The 17,722-nt window shown below is 36.5% G+C and overlaps 1 protein-coding gene across 3 annotated transcripts in view; it reads left to right on the top strand.

Moving 5' to 3' along the window:
- The window catches only part of BRAF (B-Raf proto-oncogene, serine/threonine kinase), a 203,398-nt gene that overhangs the window by 127,658 nt on the left and 58,018 nt on the right, over window positions 1-17,722 (top strand). For all 3 annotated transcript variants that reach the window (XM_030825892.1, XM_004090241.3, XM_030825893.1), the window contains exons 8-10: window positions 5,202-5,361; window positions 12,098-12,134; window positions 16,408-16,544. In XM_030825892.1, coding sequence (XP_030681752.1) covers window positions 5,202-5,361; window positions 12,098-12,134; window positions 16,408-16,544 — 334 coding nt within the window. The remainder of the gene's footprint in view (window positions 1-5,201; window positions 5,362-12,097; window positions 12,135-16,407; window positions 16,545-17,722) is intronic.

Here is a 17,722-nt window from a genome sequence, read left to right as displayed (position 1 = left end):
TTATTACAATCTGAACGGGCCTAGGGAATAGAAGCATGGTGAGAGGGGAATGGAGAAACAACAGATATAAAGGGAATAAACAGATATAAAAGGACTGAAGATGTTAGGTTTAGGAGCTAGTGAAGAAAGGTTTATCTAACTTAAGAAGTACCATGTGTAAAACCAGGTTATAGAGAGTCTTGGAATTGAGGCCAGAATTTAGACTTAAAGGTCTTTAAGCAGATTACTAACTTGATGAAAATGGCTTTAAAGAAAAAATCAATTAGCAGTGAAATACAGATGGATTGACAGAAAATTTAGAGTGAAGAAGGCCAACCTAGGATGTTGTTGGTAGTGAAAACTGAGAGGCAATGAAGACGAGTTCAAGTGCTAGATGTATGGAAAAGGGATAGATATTCATAAAGCGTAAAAGAAAAAAATGAACAGTATTATTAATCAGTTGTGGAGGGTAAAGCCGAGAAGTGACTTTAAAAATAATGCAAGGGCAGCCAGGCACGATGGTTCACGCATGTAATCCCAGCACTTTGGGAGGCTGAGACAGGCAGATCATGAGGTCAGGAGTTCGAGACCAACCTGGCCAACATGGTGAAACCCTGTCTCTACTAAAGATACAAAAAAAATCAGCTGGGCATGATGGTGCACACCTGTAATCCCAGCTACTCAGGAGGCTGAGGCGGAGGATCACTTGAACCTGGGAGGTGGAGGTTGCAGTGAGCCAAGATCACACCATTGCACTCCAGCCTGGGTGACAGGTGAGATTCTGTCTCAAAAAAATAAAAATAATGCAAAGGGTGTCGTATATTTAAGCTTCATAGTAGGAAATAAAAAGGAAGACAGAATAAAGATGACTTAAATGGGTATCAGTTTACTTTGGAACATTTCTCGAACTCCTGGCCTCAGGTGATCTTCCTGCCTCAGCCTCCCAAAGTGCTAGAATTACAGGCGTGAGACACTGCACCTAACTAGCTTTGGAACATTTTTGACACAGGTCTGTGTACTCTTTCACATTGAATTTGGGGCAGCGTTATTTAGGCTGTGTCTGGAAGCACATGCTTTTAAAAAAAAAAAAAAAGGCCGTGCACGGTGACTCACTCCTGTAATCCCAGCACTTTGGGAGGCCGAGGCAGACAGATCACGAGGTCAGGAGATCAAGACCATCCTGGCTAACACGGTGAAACCCCATCTCTACTAAAAATACAAAAACAAAATTAACTGGGTGTGGTGGCGGGTGCCTATAGTCCCAGCTACTCAGGAGGCTGAGTCAGGAGGATGGCGTGAACCCAGGAGGTGGAGCTTGCAGCGGGCCGAGATCACGCCACTGCACTCCAGCCTGGGTGACAGAGCGAGACTCCGTCTCAAAAAAAAAAAAGAAAAAAGAAAAAAAAGTCCCCATACAGCATTCTGTTCTAGAATATTCCTGAGATGTTAAGATTAGAAATATTTATTGTCAGTTTTAACCCTACTTCCTCCCACTCTTCACAATGTAATGCTATTTCTTTAGATTTCTACCTAGAGAAATCTTTTCAAAATCAGTTGACATTTTCAGTACAACTTTGTAATTTTTACAAAGCCAACCTTTCTGGTGATCTCATAGGTTAGAAAATTTTGCAAAAGAATTTTGTATGGAGCAGTGAGTATACTTACCTATTTGGAACACTGGAAAATGCAGCCGTTGTGTTCTCTTGTCAGGTTGTAGCAGTTATCTGTTCTAGTGGAGTCATTTTATTCTCGTTGGCTCTATCACTACTTGTGTGCAGCTGTGTTTTTTAGATGGTCAAATCAAAATGTTCTTATTATTTGGTTGGTTTTTAATTAATCTTTTGGTTATAATATTTTCTCCTGACAGATTCTATAGACCATGATGCCTTTCTAATGTCAGGTCCCAGTTCTGTGAGCAGTTACAAAACACCCTAATGAAATTAGCTTGGCTTCTCTGAAGGTTTATAATGGTAATGATCCAGGACGTTTGCCTTCCAGTGAAGGAATGCTATCTTAAAATTAAGAAACCATTTGCCTGTGTCATGAATATTTTGTTGGTAACTGAACTGAAATAGATTCTGATCTTGAACAAATGATAAGATGTTCAACTTCTCTGTAAGTCATTTTCCTGATGTTTTTATGACATAACTCCATATGGTTGTCTCTGTAAAGATAGAAGCCAATCTTTTTCAGTATCAAAACTCTTTTGCAGTTTGTTACTAGTCCTGATAACAATAATAATGGTCATGAAACAAATGTAATAATGGATGTAATCAAGAATACTGGAGAAGCAATATATTGCCCAGTTTTGAATACAAAGTGAGAGATACCTCCTTTTCTACTTTTTAAAAATGCTATAGAATTTATAAATTTATGAGAGGTCAACATTTAAAATGTATGTATCACCAAACCAAAGTTTTCAAAACTTTTAAATATTCTAGATTAAGAATGAGATCTAAACTAACTGGTAATGTGCTGAAGGGTATTAGAATTAAAATTCCTTTTGTCTTTAATTTGGTACTGCTTTAAAGAGGTTTACTGCAAGATAGGTACAGGTGTCATTGGGAGAAAGCCAGTTTGCTGACTGCCAAGATAATTCATAGGGTATAAGTTACCTTGGTTAGTGGAAAGATTTCCCAGTATGGTAATGTAATTTTATCAATTCCCAGAAATGATGAGATTAGGAGTTATACTGGTTTGTATTCACTGAAATCAGAAAAAAAATTTAATCAGGATACCAGGTAATATTTTTCAGTGAAAAATATACCTGTTATGTATATTAGACTTCTTGTGTTGTGTGCACCAGCACTCACTCTTCTTTTGTAAGAGATTTATGGGAAATCAAATTATAATCAGAAGACTGTTTTCGTTAAGCATAGAATTAGGACATGGCTGAGATAATTCAGTGACATCAGATTATGATCACTTCGAGTGTTCCCTTGTACTTGCCCTGAAAGCTAGAGAAGTTGACTTGGTGGACCAAGGCACAACTATTAGATACCAACTACTAAATTGAGTTTCTCTGATTTTGTATAATATGCAGATATCATCATTTTCTAATATGTGCATTCTTTAGATATGATAGTGAAGTCTCTTAGATTAAATCTGGTTTTTGTTTTTCTTCTGGACCAATGTCTTTTGCATACTTATCTCTGATTTGTTACCTACTACATGTTTCTGTCATATTCCTAACTTGGTGAGTTTCAGAAGTGACTTACTGCTGTCTCTGCCTATCCCAGATCAATTATTACAGTAGACTATCTTATGCAATTCTAGTTAATTCATACTTTTTCCAAATTTAAGCCTTTTTTTTTTTTTTTTTAAGATGGAGTCTCACTTTGTCACCCAGGCGAGTGCAGAGACGTGATGTTGGCTCACTGCAGTCTCTGCCTCTCTGGTTCAAGTGATTCTTGTGCCTCAGCCTTCTGAGTAGCTGGGATTACAGGCCCTTAGTACTACACCCAGCTAATTTTTGTATTTTTAGTAGAGACGGGGTTTTACCATGTTGGCCAGGCTGGTCTTGAACTCCTGACCTCAGGTGATCACCTGCTTTGGCCTCCAAAAGTGCTGGGATTACAGGCATGAGCCACTGCACCTGGCCTGCCTTGAGGCTTTAAATCAGCCTGTAAATAGTTGTCTGACAGTCAGTGCCCTTTCTAAAACTGTATTGACTAATGTCATTTTTGCATTCTTTTTCCTGCTCCTAAAATTTTCTAGCTATAGACATATATTTGGCTACCTAAAGCAAAAATAAAGACAGCTCTGTCACAAACCAAAAATTTCTCAATAATCAGAAAAAATAAAAAGGACCTAGGTGGAACATGCTAATTTTCCTAAAGGCTTGTTTCTTACCTATAATTGTCAGTGAGCTGATACCAATTTTTTTTTAGTACATAGTGTTTTATTATTTGCATATCAATTCTAAGTGGATTCATTTCGTTAATATAAACACATGAAGTCAAAACTTCTTTCCCTATCTTTAATAATATGCTTCAAAGAAGTAAAACTGTGAACTGGTGTGGTTCAGATTCTGACACATTTTATTCAGAGGCTGACTTTCACTGTTAGGCTTCCTTTGCTCTTCAAACCTTTATCCATTCCTTTCCTACTAAATTTTTTTTCCCGTTCCTCACGTCTCACAAAAGTGTCTTTTTATCCCCTCAACATTGTCCTTCTAGCTGTGTCTTAGTAACCACTAACTAATGCTATATATAATAATAATTAGTTTGCATAAAATAGGGTGGAATGATAACCAATATGTGAAGAAAGCTTATTGGCACTTAGCCATTCATTGGTCCTGATGGAGTTAAGTGAGACAGCTTACCTCATCTATCAAGTGACACTCATTTCCCCACTCCTAGGATACCCTTTCTGAGGGGCTAGATCCTTCCAAGTGTTTGCAATCTAGTCTCAAAACTTTAGTGTTCTCTGTGAGTGCCAGGTTCATTTTAGGGTGAGATATCATAGACTGTGTTATTTAGCTACCATACCGAAATAGGTATGTAACAGATTTTGGTGATTTTCCGAATAGCATACAAATGTAACATTTTGATGGTTTTCCAAATAGCAGTTTTCAAAGATATTTGCTTCAGTGGTTAATATATGATTCTCTTGTGTCTCTGTTATCAATAATGGGCATGATAAAAAATCCAGAATATGAGCGATATTGGCACTCTGAGGATCATCTTCTGAATTTGGAAAGGATTTTTCAATATTGTTCTGGATTTTCATTCAACTCCTGTAAAGGAACAAGTACATCATTCAGGTCCTGAAATATGCATGTGTATTCTCAAAATGTTTATAATTTCTTAATATGTAAAATTTTCATTTTAGTAAATTCAGATGTCAAGACAGTGTTAGAAAAAAATGGCAAATTATATTCAGTCATTCTCAGAGCATTTTTATATAACTTTAAAGGTTGAACTTCTTCAGCTGATGGCCACAGGTAATTTCTAGCCATATGTAAATTTCCCTAGTGTTTCCTAGATAAGAATCAGTGTTCTTATCATTGATAGTTCCTGGAGGGCCTACTTGAGCAAAGCATCTTTGGCAGTGTTTGATTTTTAAATTAATACTTTTAAAAGTCATTACTGCTAGGTTTTTAATGCTTTAATGAGTTTGAGAATATAAAAACAAGAAAATCCTTCTATCTTCCTTTTTAAATATTATTACCTTTATATAGTTACTCTGAATCTTATCTTCCAATGACTTCATTTTTCCAGGCCCCAAATTCTCACCAGTCCGTCTCCTTCAAAATCCATTCCAATTCCACAGCCCTTCCGACCAGCAGATGAAGATCATCGAAATCAATTTGGGCAACGAGACCGGTCCTCATCAGCTCCCAATGTGCATATAAACACAATAGAACCTGTCAATATTGATGTAAGTATCCAGCATTGCTAGAACTAAAAAAAATCAAGTATGTATCTTTATTTTTCTGCTGTAATTATAACTTAGATCAGAAATAAGTGCCATCTTTCATTTATCACAGTTGTTTTAAGTGATAAGCTTCTTGTGAATCACAAATCAGAAAAGCTTCTGGTTTCTCTCTGATGGCATTAAATACTTCACTGACACCAAGTTATACAGTCACTCTGATTTTTTTCCCTTATGATACTATCTCTGTAAAAGTCATCTTCAAATGAAAATAGTTTAAATATCAAAGGACTGATAGAAGCCCTTGGCAGAATTAAGTTCTTTTGTAAAAATGATTGTGATTGTGCTATAAGAGGTGGATATGAAATTAAGAATTTCAGGCCAGGCATAGTGGCTCATGCCTGTAATCCCAACACTGGGAGGCCAAGAGGGGTGGCATGCTTGACCCAGAAGTTAGAGACCAGCCTGGGCAACATAGTGAAACCCCATCTCTACCAAAAATAAAACAAATTAGCCATGCATGGTGAGGCATGCCTGTAGTCCCAGCTACTCTGGAGGGTGAGGTTGGAGGATTGCTTGAGCCCAGGAGGTCAAGTCTGCAGTGAGCTATGATTGCACCACTGCACTCCAGCCTGAGCAACAGAGTGAGACCCTGTCTCAAAAGAAAAGAATTTCAATTTGTGCTATCATAAGCTTGGCATTATGACCAACAAAAACTTGATTCTTTCTGTGTTTATTTTAAAATTAGCATATAGTTGGAACTATAAATTTTATTAAATATTAATATAAAAGAAAAATTGTATTATAAATTTTAATTTTGTTGTTTTAGATAAATTTGCAAATCAGACTTTCTTCCCACTTTTTACTAAGAAATTTTCTCTATTTTTATTGGATTCATTTTAAGTGACTTTTTTCTAGTACTAGTTTTCCTTAACTAGTAAGGTTCACCTCTATCTAGCAAGACCTAAAAGCAAAGGAAGAAAGGGGAAAAGGAGAATGTGTTATAAGAAATTGAACCATATGTCCAGGTTAGAGTTGTTCTCAGTCTGTCCAAAATTGCAACCTTCATCTTTACTTTGAAAGCTATCATCCTTTTAGACTATTCCCTTTTTCTCTGATTGTTAACACTGTTCCTTGGTCTGTTGGGCTTCATTTAGAGTGTCATCTTTATATCTTGCCTTTTCATCCTCTCTTGTAACCAGTCACAAGGTATCACCTTTTCATGTGCATCTCAAACTGGTTTTTACTTACTACCGCCGCCATTTGGGCCCATATTTTTTCACTTGAATTATATACTACATTAATCTCCTAAATAGATTTTCTGCCATTGATTTCTCTCTATCCATTTCCATTCTTTCTGCAACTGTCAGAATTTTTTTACACCTCTAGCATCATCTGTTCTCTTGTTCCAAAACTTTTAGTGACTTACCATTGATTACAAGATAAAGTGCAAACTCTTTAGCATTTTTATTCATGCTCAAGCACTTATGATTCCATTAAAAAGATTTACTAATAACTGTGGGCTATGCATTGTGTTAGGCAATTGAGAATTATTTATGAATTAGCACATGGCCTTTGCCCTCAGGGAAGTCACATTCTAATAGGTGAATCAAACATTTAAATATATAATTACAAAATATATAATGGTAGTTTAGAGAAGGGGGTAATAAACTCCATCTGGTTGGATCTAGGAATATTGAGCAGAGAAGGGACAACATTTAAGCCAGATTATGGTGAATAAGTAGGAGTACACTACATAAGGGGGTTAGGAAAGTCATTTGTTAAGGAAATGAAAGGCATAGAAGTGCCTTTACATGGAATGTAATTAATAGTTGATATTGAAGTTTAGGGTCCAGGAGAAGGCTTGGGGAATGGTGGAAGGTGAAACTAGGTAGGTAATATCTACAGTGAAAGGCTTTGTGTATTACTCTGAAATCTAAAGTAGTGCTAGGGAATCTGAAGAATTTGGAGTGTGAGAGGAAGTCATAAGCTCTATATTTTAGAAAAATCTTTGATGGTAGTGTGGAGGATAGATGAAATGGGAAACACATAGAGGCAGGACTGTCAATAATGTGGCTTTTACAGTATTTCAGACAAGAAATGATATTTAAACTCAAGTAATAGCATTGGTGCTGAGGAAGAGTGTGTTTTGGGGAGGGAGCCTATGAATTAGTGAATTAGTGGTAAGAGTCTTAGGAATCATGTTGAAGATGGCTACTATTTATGAATACTTATTATCTACAGGTACTATGCAAAGTGCTTTACATAGACTTTCTTATTTCATCCTCATAAAAACTCATAGGTTATGTACTATTATTATCTTTATTTTACTGTTAAGAAAATTAGATTTACAGAGGTTAAGAAACATACCCAGATTACACCGCTGATAAATTACTGAAGTGGGTTCAAACCTGGCCTTTCTCTCTTATACTTAACCACTATACTGTTTTGTAGTAGAGGAGAGGAGTGAAAAATATGAGAAGTAGAGGATAATGCCAGGTTTCTGGCTTATAGATACTTAGCTTACAGACCGAGTTTCTGGTAAATAGCACCGTTTGTTAAATATCAAAGGAAAACAAGGTTTGCAGAAGCAGAAATTTTAGCTTTTTGGGAGGATATATAGATTTTAAGATGCCTGTGGGACTTTCAGGTTTAGAAATCCAGTAGCAGTTGGATATAAGGACCTTGACTAGAGATACAGATTTAGGAGTAATTAGCATATTTATGTCAGTTAAAGCAATGCATGTAAATTACTCAAACAGCATATGTAAATTGAAAAGGGGAGAAGACGTAACCCTTATAAACATTAACATTGGAGGTGCAGGCAGAGACTCTCTGTCTCCTTTATGGGCTGGCTTTTCCTAAGTCTAGCCCCAGATAACTAAGAAAAACTAAGAAAAAAGGTTGCAGAAGCCAAAGGAAGAAAAGGGGTTTCAAGAATACCGAAGTAGTTGGTGTCAGTTGCCATTAAGATTCAAATGAGATAAAGACTGAAATGACTATCAATTTTGGCAATTGAAATGTCATCTTTACTTCATTGAGAGCTGTTTTAGAGGGCCAGTAAGAGGAGAAGGCAGCAGGTGAGGAAGTAGGATTAAGTGTTAATTTTGAGAAGCGTGGCTATGAAGGAATGACAAAAGAGGATAGCTTGATTCAGGGTTGAGGGACAATTTTTTTTTTGTTTGTTTTTCGGTTGTTGTTGTTGTTGTTGTTTTCTTTTGAGACAGAGTCTTGCTCTGTCACCCAGGCTGGAGTGCAGTGGTGTGATCTCTGCTCACTGCAGCCTCCACCTCCCGGGTTCAAGCAATTCTCCTGCCTCAGCCTCTCGAGTAGCTGTGATTACAGGCTCCCGCCATCATGCCCAGCTAATTTTTGTATTTTTAGTAGGGTTTCGGCATGTTGGCCAAGCTGGTCCTGAACTCCTGACCTCAAGGGATCCGCCTGCCTCGGCCTCCCAAAGTGCTGAGATTACAGGCGTGAGCCACTGCACCCAGCCAAGGGACAATTGTTTTTAATGTAAGAGACATTAGTATATTTGTAACTGGAGAGGAAGAAGCCAGTGAAGAGAAATTGAAGATAACAAGAGAGGGAATGATTGATGTAGTAAAATTCCTTGAGCTTGGAAATTATGTCTCTCAGAGACCGTAAAGAATTAAAGATGGACATAGCCAGCTCTGTAACTCTTTACAGACTGTGTGATGTTGGGCAATTATTTAATCCTGGAGCTAGTAGTGTTTACCTTCTGTAGTGGTTTGAATTGCTTATTATGCCTGGTACATAATAGGAATTCAGAAATTAGAGCTAATATTAATATGCAAATAGTTATAGATATTAGAGCAGAAAAGTTGTTTGATGGCTTTTGTTTTCTCTATTATGATGAAGGGAAGGGATGTAAGTAAGAGAAGGAACTACAAAAGAGTGGGAAAAAAGTTGAAATATCCAGTTTTCAAATGCTAGAAGAACCTTTGTAACCTAGAATGAGTAAAGATTGTCAAGGAGCTTTAAGAACACATTCGGAATTAAAGAATCTAAGTTTATGTTGTTACTAGCAGTAACTATTAAGAGTGGAGAAAGCAAAATTTGGTTAATCCGTAGTTGTGGGGAGTTTCAGAGCTGATGCAACCGAAAAGAAAGGGATATGGCCTTTGTCTTGTAGTTCCTTCCATCTAAAAGACTCTTTGCTTTTCTACATGCCTCTCTATCTCTGAAACCCCAACTCAGAGTAATTCCTTGACTGCTTTACCAGTGACCAAGTCCTATAGTTATCATACATAGCACTAAAAATCTTATCGGCTGGGTGCAGTGGCTCACGCCTGTAATCCCAGCACTTTGGGAGGCCGAGGCAGGCAGATCGCCTGAGATCAGAAGTTCGAGACCAGCCTGGCCAACATGATGAAACCCCATCTCTACCAAAAATAAAAAATTAGCCGGGCATGGTAGCAGGCGCCTGTAATCCTAGCTACTCGGGAGGCCGAGGCAGGAGAATCACTTGAACCCAGGAGGCGAAGGTTGCAGTGAGCTAAGATCGTGCCATTGCACTCCAGCCTGGGTGACAAGAGCAAGACTTCATCTCAAAATCTTATCACCTGGATCACTTAGTTGGCAATCAATTGAGCAACAAACTTTGGCATCTCTTTTATCATATTCTTATGCAATTATTCTTAAATTATTTGGTTTTCACTTACTTCCATCTTACTTCCAATGTGTGCATCTTACTTCCAATGAGATTGTAAGCTCTCAAGAATGGAAAGTTAATGACATCACTGGGATTTTTATATTTGTTGGTAGCCATATAACTCCTATCACCTTGTTTTCAGGTATGTATTTGATTATTCTGTAGAAAATGTTGAAGACTTTATATGATACATTAAACATGATAGAAATACATCTTTAAAGAATTTACTTTGTTTTAGCCTCTAAACAAAAAGTTGTCTATTTGCAGAGACGGTTCAGAGATATTTGGGGCCATTCAATCCCTCATATTTAAGTTAAACTAAATAAACAGACTAATGCAAGTTCTACCTATCAAGGCCCAAATTGCATTAACAGTAGCGACTGTCCCCACTACCATTGTTGTTAATAAAGAGCTAAATATATATATAGTTTTTTGGTTTTTTTTTTCTGTGACGGAGTCTCACTCTGTCACCCAGGCTGGAGTGCAGTGGTGCAATCTCAGCTCACTGCAACCTCCGCCTCACAGGTTCAAGCAATTCTCCTGCCTCAGCCTCCTGAGTATCTAGGATTACAGTCATGTGCTACCATGCCTGGCTGATTTTTGTATCTTTAGTAGAGATGGTGTTTCACCATGTTGACCAGGCTGGTCTCGAACTCCTAACCTCGTGATCCACCCGCCTCTGCCTCCCAAAGTGCTGGTATTACAGGCTTGAGCCACCACACCCGGTGCATAAAGAGCTATATTTTAATAATAAAGACAAATTTTAGTGGCCGGGCGTGGCAGCTCATGCATATAATCCCAGCACTTTGGGAGGCTGAGGTGGACGGATCACCTGAGGTCAGGAGTTCAAGACCAGCCTGGCCAACATGGTGAAACCCTGTCTCTACTAAAAATACAAAAATTAGTGGGGCATGGTGGTGCATGCTTGTAGTCCCAGGTACTCAGGAGGCTGAGGCAGGAGGATCACTTGAACCCAAGAGGCAGAGGTTGCAATGAGCCAAGATCACGCTACTGCACTCCAGCCTGGGCGACAGAGCAACTGAGTCTCAAAAAAAAAGGACAAATTTTAACAAAACTTTTCTATGAGCCATTTGTTTCTTTCCTCTTCTGGTGTGCCCTTACCCATCTATATTTTTATGATTGTAACCAGTGTACTTTTAATTTTATATTTTTTAATTATACTGTAAACATGTTTCATGATTCAAGCTTCATAATTATTTTGGTAGCTGCATAATACTTCATTAAATTGATACACCATAATTTTCTTAACCAAAATATGTCAAAATGCCTCTAATAGAGAAATAATTATTTCTAACTTTTTAGTATGATGGATAATGTTGCACTAAACATCTTTGTGCATATCACTTTTTCTTCTGAATTATTTCCTTAAGAAAAGTTCCCAGAAGTGGAATTACAGAATCAAAGGATATGAACATTTTTATCGCTCTTAATATGCGCCAGTATAATTTTTTTTAAGGATTGTTGAAGCCATTTTTTAAAAATTTATTTATTTCCAAAGTTCAGGGGTACGTGTGCAGGATGTGCAGATTTGTTACGTAGGTCAACGTGTGCCACAGCGGTTTGCCACGTAGATTATCCCATTACCTCGGTATGAAGCACAGCATCCATTAGTTATTCTTTCTGATGCTCTTCCTCCTTTTACTACCCACCCTCCGACAGGCCCCAATGTGTGTTGTTTCCCCCATATGTCCACTTGTTCTTATCATTCAGCTCCCACTTATAAGTGAGAAAACACAGTATTTGGTTTTCTGCTCCTGCATTAGATTGTTGAGGATAATGGAAGCCATTGGTTTTGAATGGCCTGAAATGGACATCAACATTTGATTAGGACTAATAATTCTTTCATTATAGGTTTACATTGGCAAGTGCTTCAAAATTTAGATTGTATTATGTTCAATAGATAATTCCAAATTGTTTTGTGTAATAGTTATGTATTGTTTTAATTAATAAAATAATTCTTTTAATGTTAGTGGAAAATTCAGTGTTATCACTACTTTCTGATTATATGCTTGCTTGGAATAAATATACATTACTATTTATTTGTAGGACTTGATTAGAGACCAAGGATTTCGTGGTGATGGAGGTAAGTAGTGATTTCAGGTTTTTTAAAAAAACTCAAGGAAACTGCAATTGCTTTGCTGCTTATTTCCTTTATACTTGCCTCTTTCAAGAAACAGACACAGAGAAAAATGTGTAGAGTAACCCCAAATTTTTTTTTCTGTAGTATTTGTCATTTACCTCTAACAAAATGTTAACTAATTTATAACATGAGTAGAAAAGATGACTGGACATAAAAGGAAGTCTTAAAATGTACTATCTACAGTTTTAAAATTTCTTCCAGGATCCGACAAGATCGGACACGTTCAGGATGGTATGGCCGTAGACTACAGTTTTAAAATATCTTACCAAGGAAAGATCCTTAATTATTATACCCGCTTTATTAATTTCTAACCATCTTGAAAGCTCTTGTTGATAGATTTCCTTTGTGGGGCTCCACTGATACTTAAAGATTGACCTTAGAATCAGATAAAACTTTACTTTGCTAAATCATTCTGAAGAGGGGGTTTGTCAGACATTATCAACCACTTCCCTTCAACTTTCTGGAAGTGTTTTAAATGTACATTTTATAGAACAGACCCATAATGGCAAAGCCCATTTGTCCTCTTCTTAGTTCAGTAAATACACAAATGAGAAACCGAATTGAGATTTCTAACTGAATTTTTATCTAATATTCACTGTAGCACATAAGACAACATTGCTTAAGAAAATACTTTTTGTAAGCATTACCCTATATGATGTTTTATTAGAGGTGATATATTTGAGACTATCTTGAAGTTTTCTTCCAGGAGGTCCTTTACACTTACCTTCCCTGCTGTCTTCTGCCTAGTAAGGAAGACCTGTAATAACTGCTTATCATGCTTAGAGTTGACCTCTTCACTGTGACCTTCTTTATCTTCAAAATATCTAAGCCCAGACTCAACAATATTTTACATTGAGTAAACATTGTTATAAACCTTCTTTTGTTATGTTTCTGTATACCCGTGAAGCAACCAAAACAATAATAAGCCTGCATTCTATACTCTGGACTTGGTATAGATGATAGCACATAGTTACACAAGCTTTTTTTTTCCTGTTTGTTATTTCATGAACCTGCCAATTAATGTTGCTGCCAGTTTGACTTTCATATGTCTTAATAGCTGTGGCTTTTGATAATTTTGCCTAATACATCCAGCATTTAAATGTTGCCATCATGTTAGCATCACAAAATTAACTTAGTCATAAACACAGCCTGCTTAGTACCTGAAAGCAAGTGGCATTTCTTGTCCTTTTCATGATCACTTTTTAAAAAATCATTGGGATTTTATGAAAATAAGCAGATTTTTGGTCCAGAATTATTTTATGAAGCAGGCTTCGATTCATCTTATTTATTCCCCATGACTTCTTTCATTTCTTCTGTGTGTCTGTCTTCCTGTGTTTGCCTGCCCCTCTCTTTCTCTTCTAACAGCCCCTTTGAACCAGCTGATGCGCTGTCTTCGGAAATACCAATCCCGGACTCCCAGTCCCCTCCTACATTCTGTCCCCAGTGAAATAGTGTTTGATTTTGAGCCTGGCCCAGTGTTCAGAGGTAGTTGGGCTCTTCTTTCTTGTTTTCACCCAAAGCAAACTAAATATAAAACTACAGATGCTGTTTGTGCCTCACCCTCACAGCGTGTGTTTGTAAGTGTGAAAGTTTTCAGTACTAAATTTCTGCTTGGCCTGGCTGGAATGCTCTGAATGTGCTTCTCACACACACTCACTGCCACAAGCTTTCTGTATGCTGTCTGTCATAAATTTTTAAAAGCAAGAAAATCCTGACCTGAGATTTCCATCTTGTTTTTTTGTTATTTTATTACTTCTTGATCTTGATAATTTCTTAAACTTAGTGGGTGGGAATAAATAAGGTGGGTGGGGAAGAGCTTACTGGATTCCTTTGATTTTAATGCATTTAAGTGATTATTCTTGATGACTTAATATTTGTTAATTATTGTGGTTTTTAAGAAAATTAAAGTGTCAATGGAAACTTCTATTATGAGATTTTATTAGGCTTTTGGACTTTTTTCGGATTCTGTAACACTAGCAGTGTTTTTTGGGTTTTTCTTTCCCCCAATATGGGATGTGTATATTTTTGTCAAAGGTAGGGAGCTGTTAAAAAAGAAAAAAAAGATTTATAACATATTTTAGATATTTCAGTGTACTTCAGAAATTTGAGAATTTATCCTTTTAATTATGTCCTAATAGAAGAAAGTTTACAGTATAATTTCATTCTCCCATTTCATCTTGCCATGTTCTATTTAGTAGTTAAATTGATTTGTAAAAACTTAAGTCGGGCCAGGCGCGGTGGCTCACGCCTGTAATCCCAGTACTTTGGGAGGCCGAGGTGGATGGATCACCTGAGGTGAGGAGTTCGAGACCAGCCTGGTCAATATGGTGAAACCCTGTCTCTACAAAAAAAATTAGCCAGGCATGATGGCGGATGCCTGTAATCCTAGCTACTTGGGAGGCTGAGGCTGGAGAATTGCTTGAACCCGGGAGGCGGAGGTTGCAGTGAGCCAAGATCACACCATTGTACTCCAGCCTGGGTGACAGAGCGAGACTCCATCTCAAAAAAACAAACAAACAAACAAACAAAAAAACTTAAGTAAAAATTGGTACAGATGTCTTTCTATAAATATTTTTAAAGATTTGTATTTCTGACTCTTGCTAGTTAGTATCTGTTATATATTCTGAATGTAGTAATGGTGCTTTAGATTTTTGCTCTCTCAGCCCTGCTGTTTCTCAGAAAATCCATAGAATGGGATGGAAGTCATGCAGTAGTGAGTAATACAACTAAATTAAGTGATACAATAAAACTACTTAGTAGATCATAACCGTGAAGCCTAGTCAAGTAGTTGAGGCTTTATAATGTTGAAAATTATCAATGGAAGGTAGAAAATGGATTGTGCTCTACTTAATAGACATTCTGGATACCATTTTAGTTTAGAAAATTGCATATGAGATCATGAAAATTCTACGTGGTGATATGTATTTTTAATATTTCTGTCTTGTTTTAGAGAGATTGTTTTTCTCCTAGATTTTGCATCAGTAAATAAAGTGTGTGTCTATCATCAGATATCTTAAAGGTCATTAAATTGGCCAGAAAACTAAAAGAAATTATAGTTGTAATCACCAAATGAGGCCCCTTTTTGGCCCATCCTTTCCAAAAGGTCTATGTTTAAACATGCACTACGTAATAATGGTAAACATTTTCTACAGATTAAACATTTAAATGTGGTTATTGGTATCCTTGTTATCCCAAAGATAGTGGCTCTTTTTTTCCTTAAGACTAGCAGTCATTTTTTAAAAAGAATCTATTTTCTTGAGGTCATTTTGTTCTGTGTATAGAACTATTATCTGGACATCTGAGTTCTACTCAGCCATATTCAGGCCCCAGTAAGATTCACTGCCCTGAACCCTTCTGAACCAGGTGCTACTGTACCTTAACTCAGGATGTTTGCCATGAGAAAGATATGCAACCCTACCAACAGAGATCACTTCCAGAGAGTATACTCCTCAGGCTCACTTGACCTATAGAATATTTGTATTTATAGTAACTTGTCTGAGAGGCCATAGCGCTTACTTACAAAGCTCTCACTTACAAAGGCAGAGATTTTTCAGAAGGTCTTGAGAAATATGCCTGGCTTTATTTACACTAACTTTGTTTTGTAGGTAACAAATAATGTTTGTTTAATAATGGAAGCCTCCAGGAACCAATGATACTGACCAATATCTCTTAAATAGTAGAGCATGTAGTTTAGGATTATATTTGAGTTTAGTGATTAATATGAATAAGTCAGATATTTTCAACATTATGGCCATTATTAGAAAATGTTTCCATTTGGGGGTTTCCTTTTTTTTAATATTGATTGGCTGTTGAGGTAATATTAAATAATTAATTAAAAGTTTATTTGTTATATAGGCTTTTACATTGATTTTGCTTTTTGATTTTTTCATCAAAGAAACAGAAACTTGGGAGTATTTTTAATATTTCTGTCTTGTTTTAGAGAGATTGTTTTTCTCCTAGATTTTGCATCAGTAAATAAAGTGTGTGTCTATCATCAGATATCTTAAAGGTCATTAAATTGGCCAGAAAACTAAAAGAAATTATAGTTGTAATCACCAAATGAGGCCCCTTTTTGGCCCATCCTTTCCAAAAGGTCTATGTTTAAACATGCACTACGTTTTAAAATTAAGTCTAAATATCCCCCAGCCCTCTACCCCTGATAAATTAACATACTTGCTCCTCCTTAATGTATACATTTTTCTTTTCACTAATTTAGGATCAACCACAGGTTTGTCTGCCACCCCCCCTGCCTCATTACCTGGCTCACTAACTAACGTGAAAGCCTTACAGAAATCTCCAGGACCTCAGCGAGAAAGGAAGTCATCTTCATCCTCAGAAGATAGGAATCGAATGGTAAGAGTATATGATATCTTTTTTTCTCTGAGTTCTTTCTTCTTAGAAGTCACAGCCAAATGTAATATTATCCTTTAGATATATTATGTCCATATGTGACACAGAGTTCCCATACTTAAATAAATTTAAGAGCTGATAGTTTTTTGCTTAAAGCATATTTCTACAGCACTGCTTTTTGCTGTCATCTGTAATATAATTTAGTAAAAGGCAGTTTTGGAAGAGTAACAGTATTCTGTTTCTAAAGTAAGGAAAAAGAGAGAAAGCTAGTATTAGAAGGTATGAAAAGGCTGGTCCAGAATTCAGATATCTACTAAGGACATTCTTCCCTATTTAAAAAATCAACTTTCTTCTGCAAAATGAATCCACCATGGCACATGTATACCTATGTAACAAACCTGCACATTCTGCACATGTATCCCAGAACTTAAAATAAAATTTAAAAATAAAATAAAAAACGAATACGTTTTAGCCATAGTGTTGCTACTAATTGTTGAATAAGTGGATCTTTTATCCTACTGAAGTAATTTTATATGTTGATTTTTTTTTTTAGAAAAACTGAATTAGATAAGATACATGAAGAAATTTAGCACTGATTGTAAAAGACTACATAGATGAATTGTCAGTAGTTACCATAGGTTAACTTAAATTTTTTGTGATTTAGAGCCAAAACTATTCACAAATATAGTGCACTTATCTTGCTCCTTAAAGTCTTCCAGATGATAAAAACATTTTACTTATTTCAGTAATATACATTCCTGCTCATACCACATAAATAATTTATATTTTTTAATAAATTGTTTCCATCCTAACCATCCTTCTGAGTAAACTATCACAAGGACAGAAAACCAAACACCACATGTTCTCACTCATAGGTGGGAATTGAAGAGTGAGAACACTTGGACACAGGGCGGGGAACATCACCCACTGGGGCCTGTCATGGAGTAGGGGGAGGGGAGAGGGATAACATTAAGAGAAATACCTAACACAAATGACGAGTTAATGGGTGCAGCACACCAACATGGCACATGTATACATAAGTAACAAACCTGCACGTTGTGCACATGTACCCTAGAACTTAAAGTATAATAAAATAAAAAATAAAAATAAATAAATAGTTTCCATCCTAATACTGACTTCAGTCTTTTTTTTTTTTTTTTTTTTTTTTTATACTTTAGGTT

Source organism: Nomascus leucogenys, chromosome 13 (genome assembly GCF_006542625.1).
Source record: "Nomascus leucogenys isolate Asia chromosome 13, Asia_NLE_v1, whole genome shotgun sequence".
Classification (NCBI taxonomy): Eukaryota; Metazoa; Chordata; class Mammalia; order Primates; family Hylobatidae; genus Nomascus; species Nomascus leucogenys.
The sequence above is the reverse complement of the archived record's forward strand: the minus strand, read 5'-3'. Positions and strand labels throughout refer to the sequence as shown.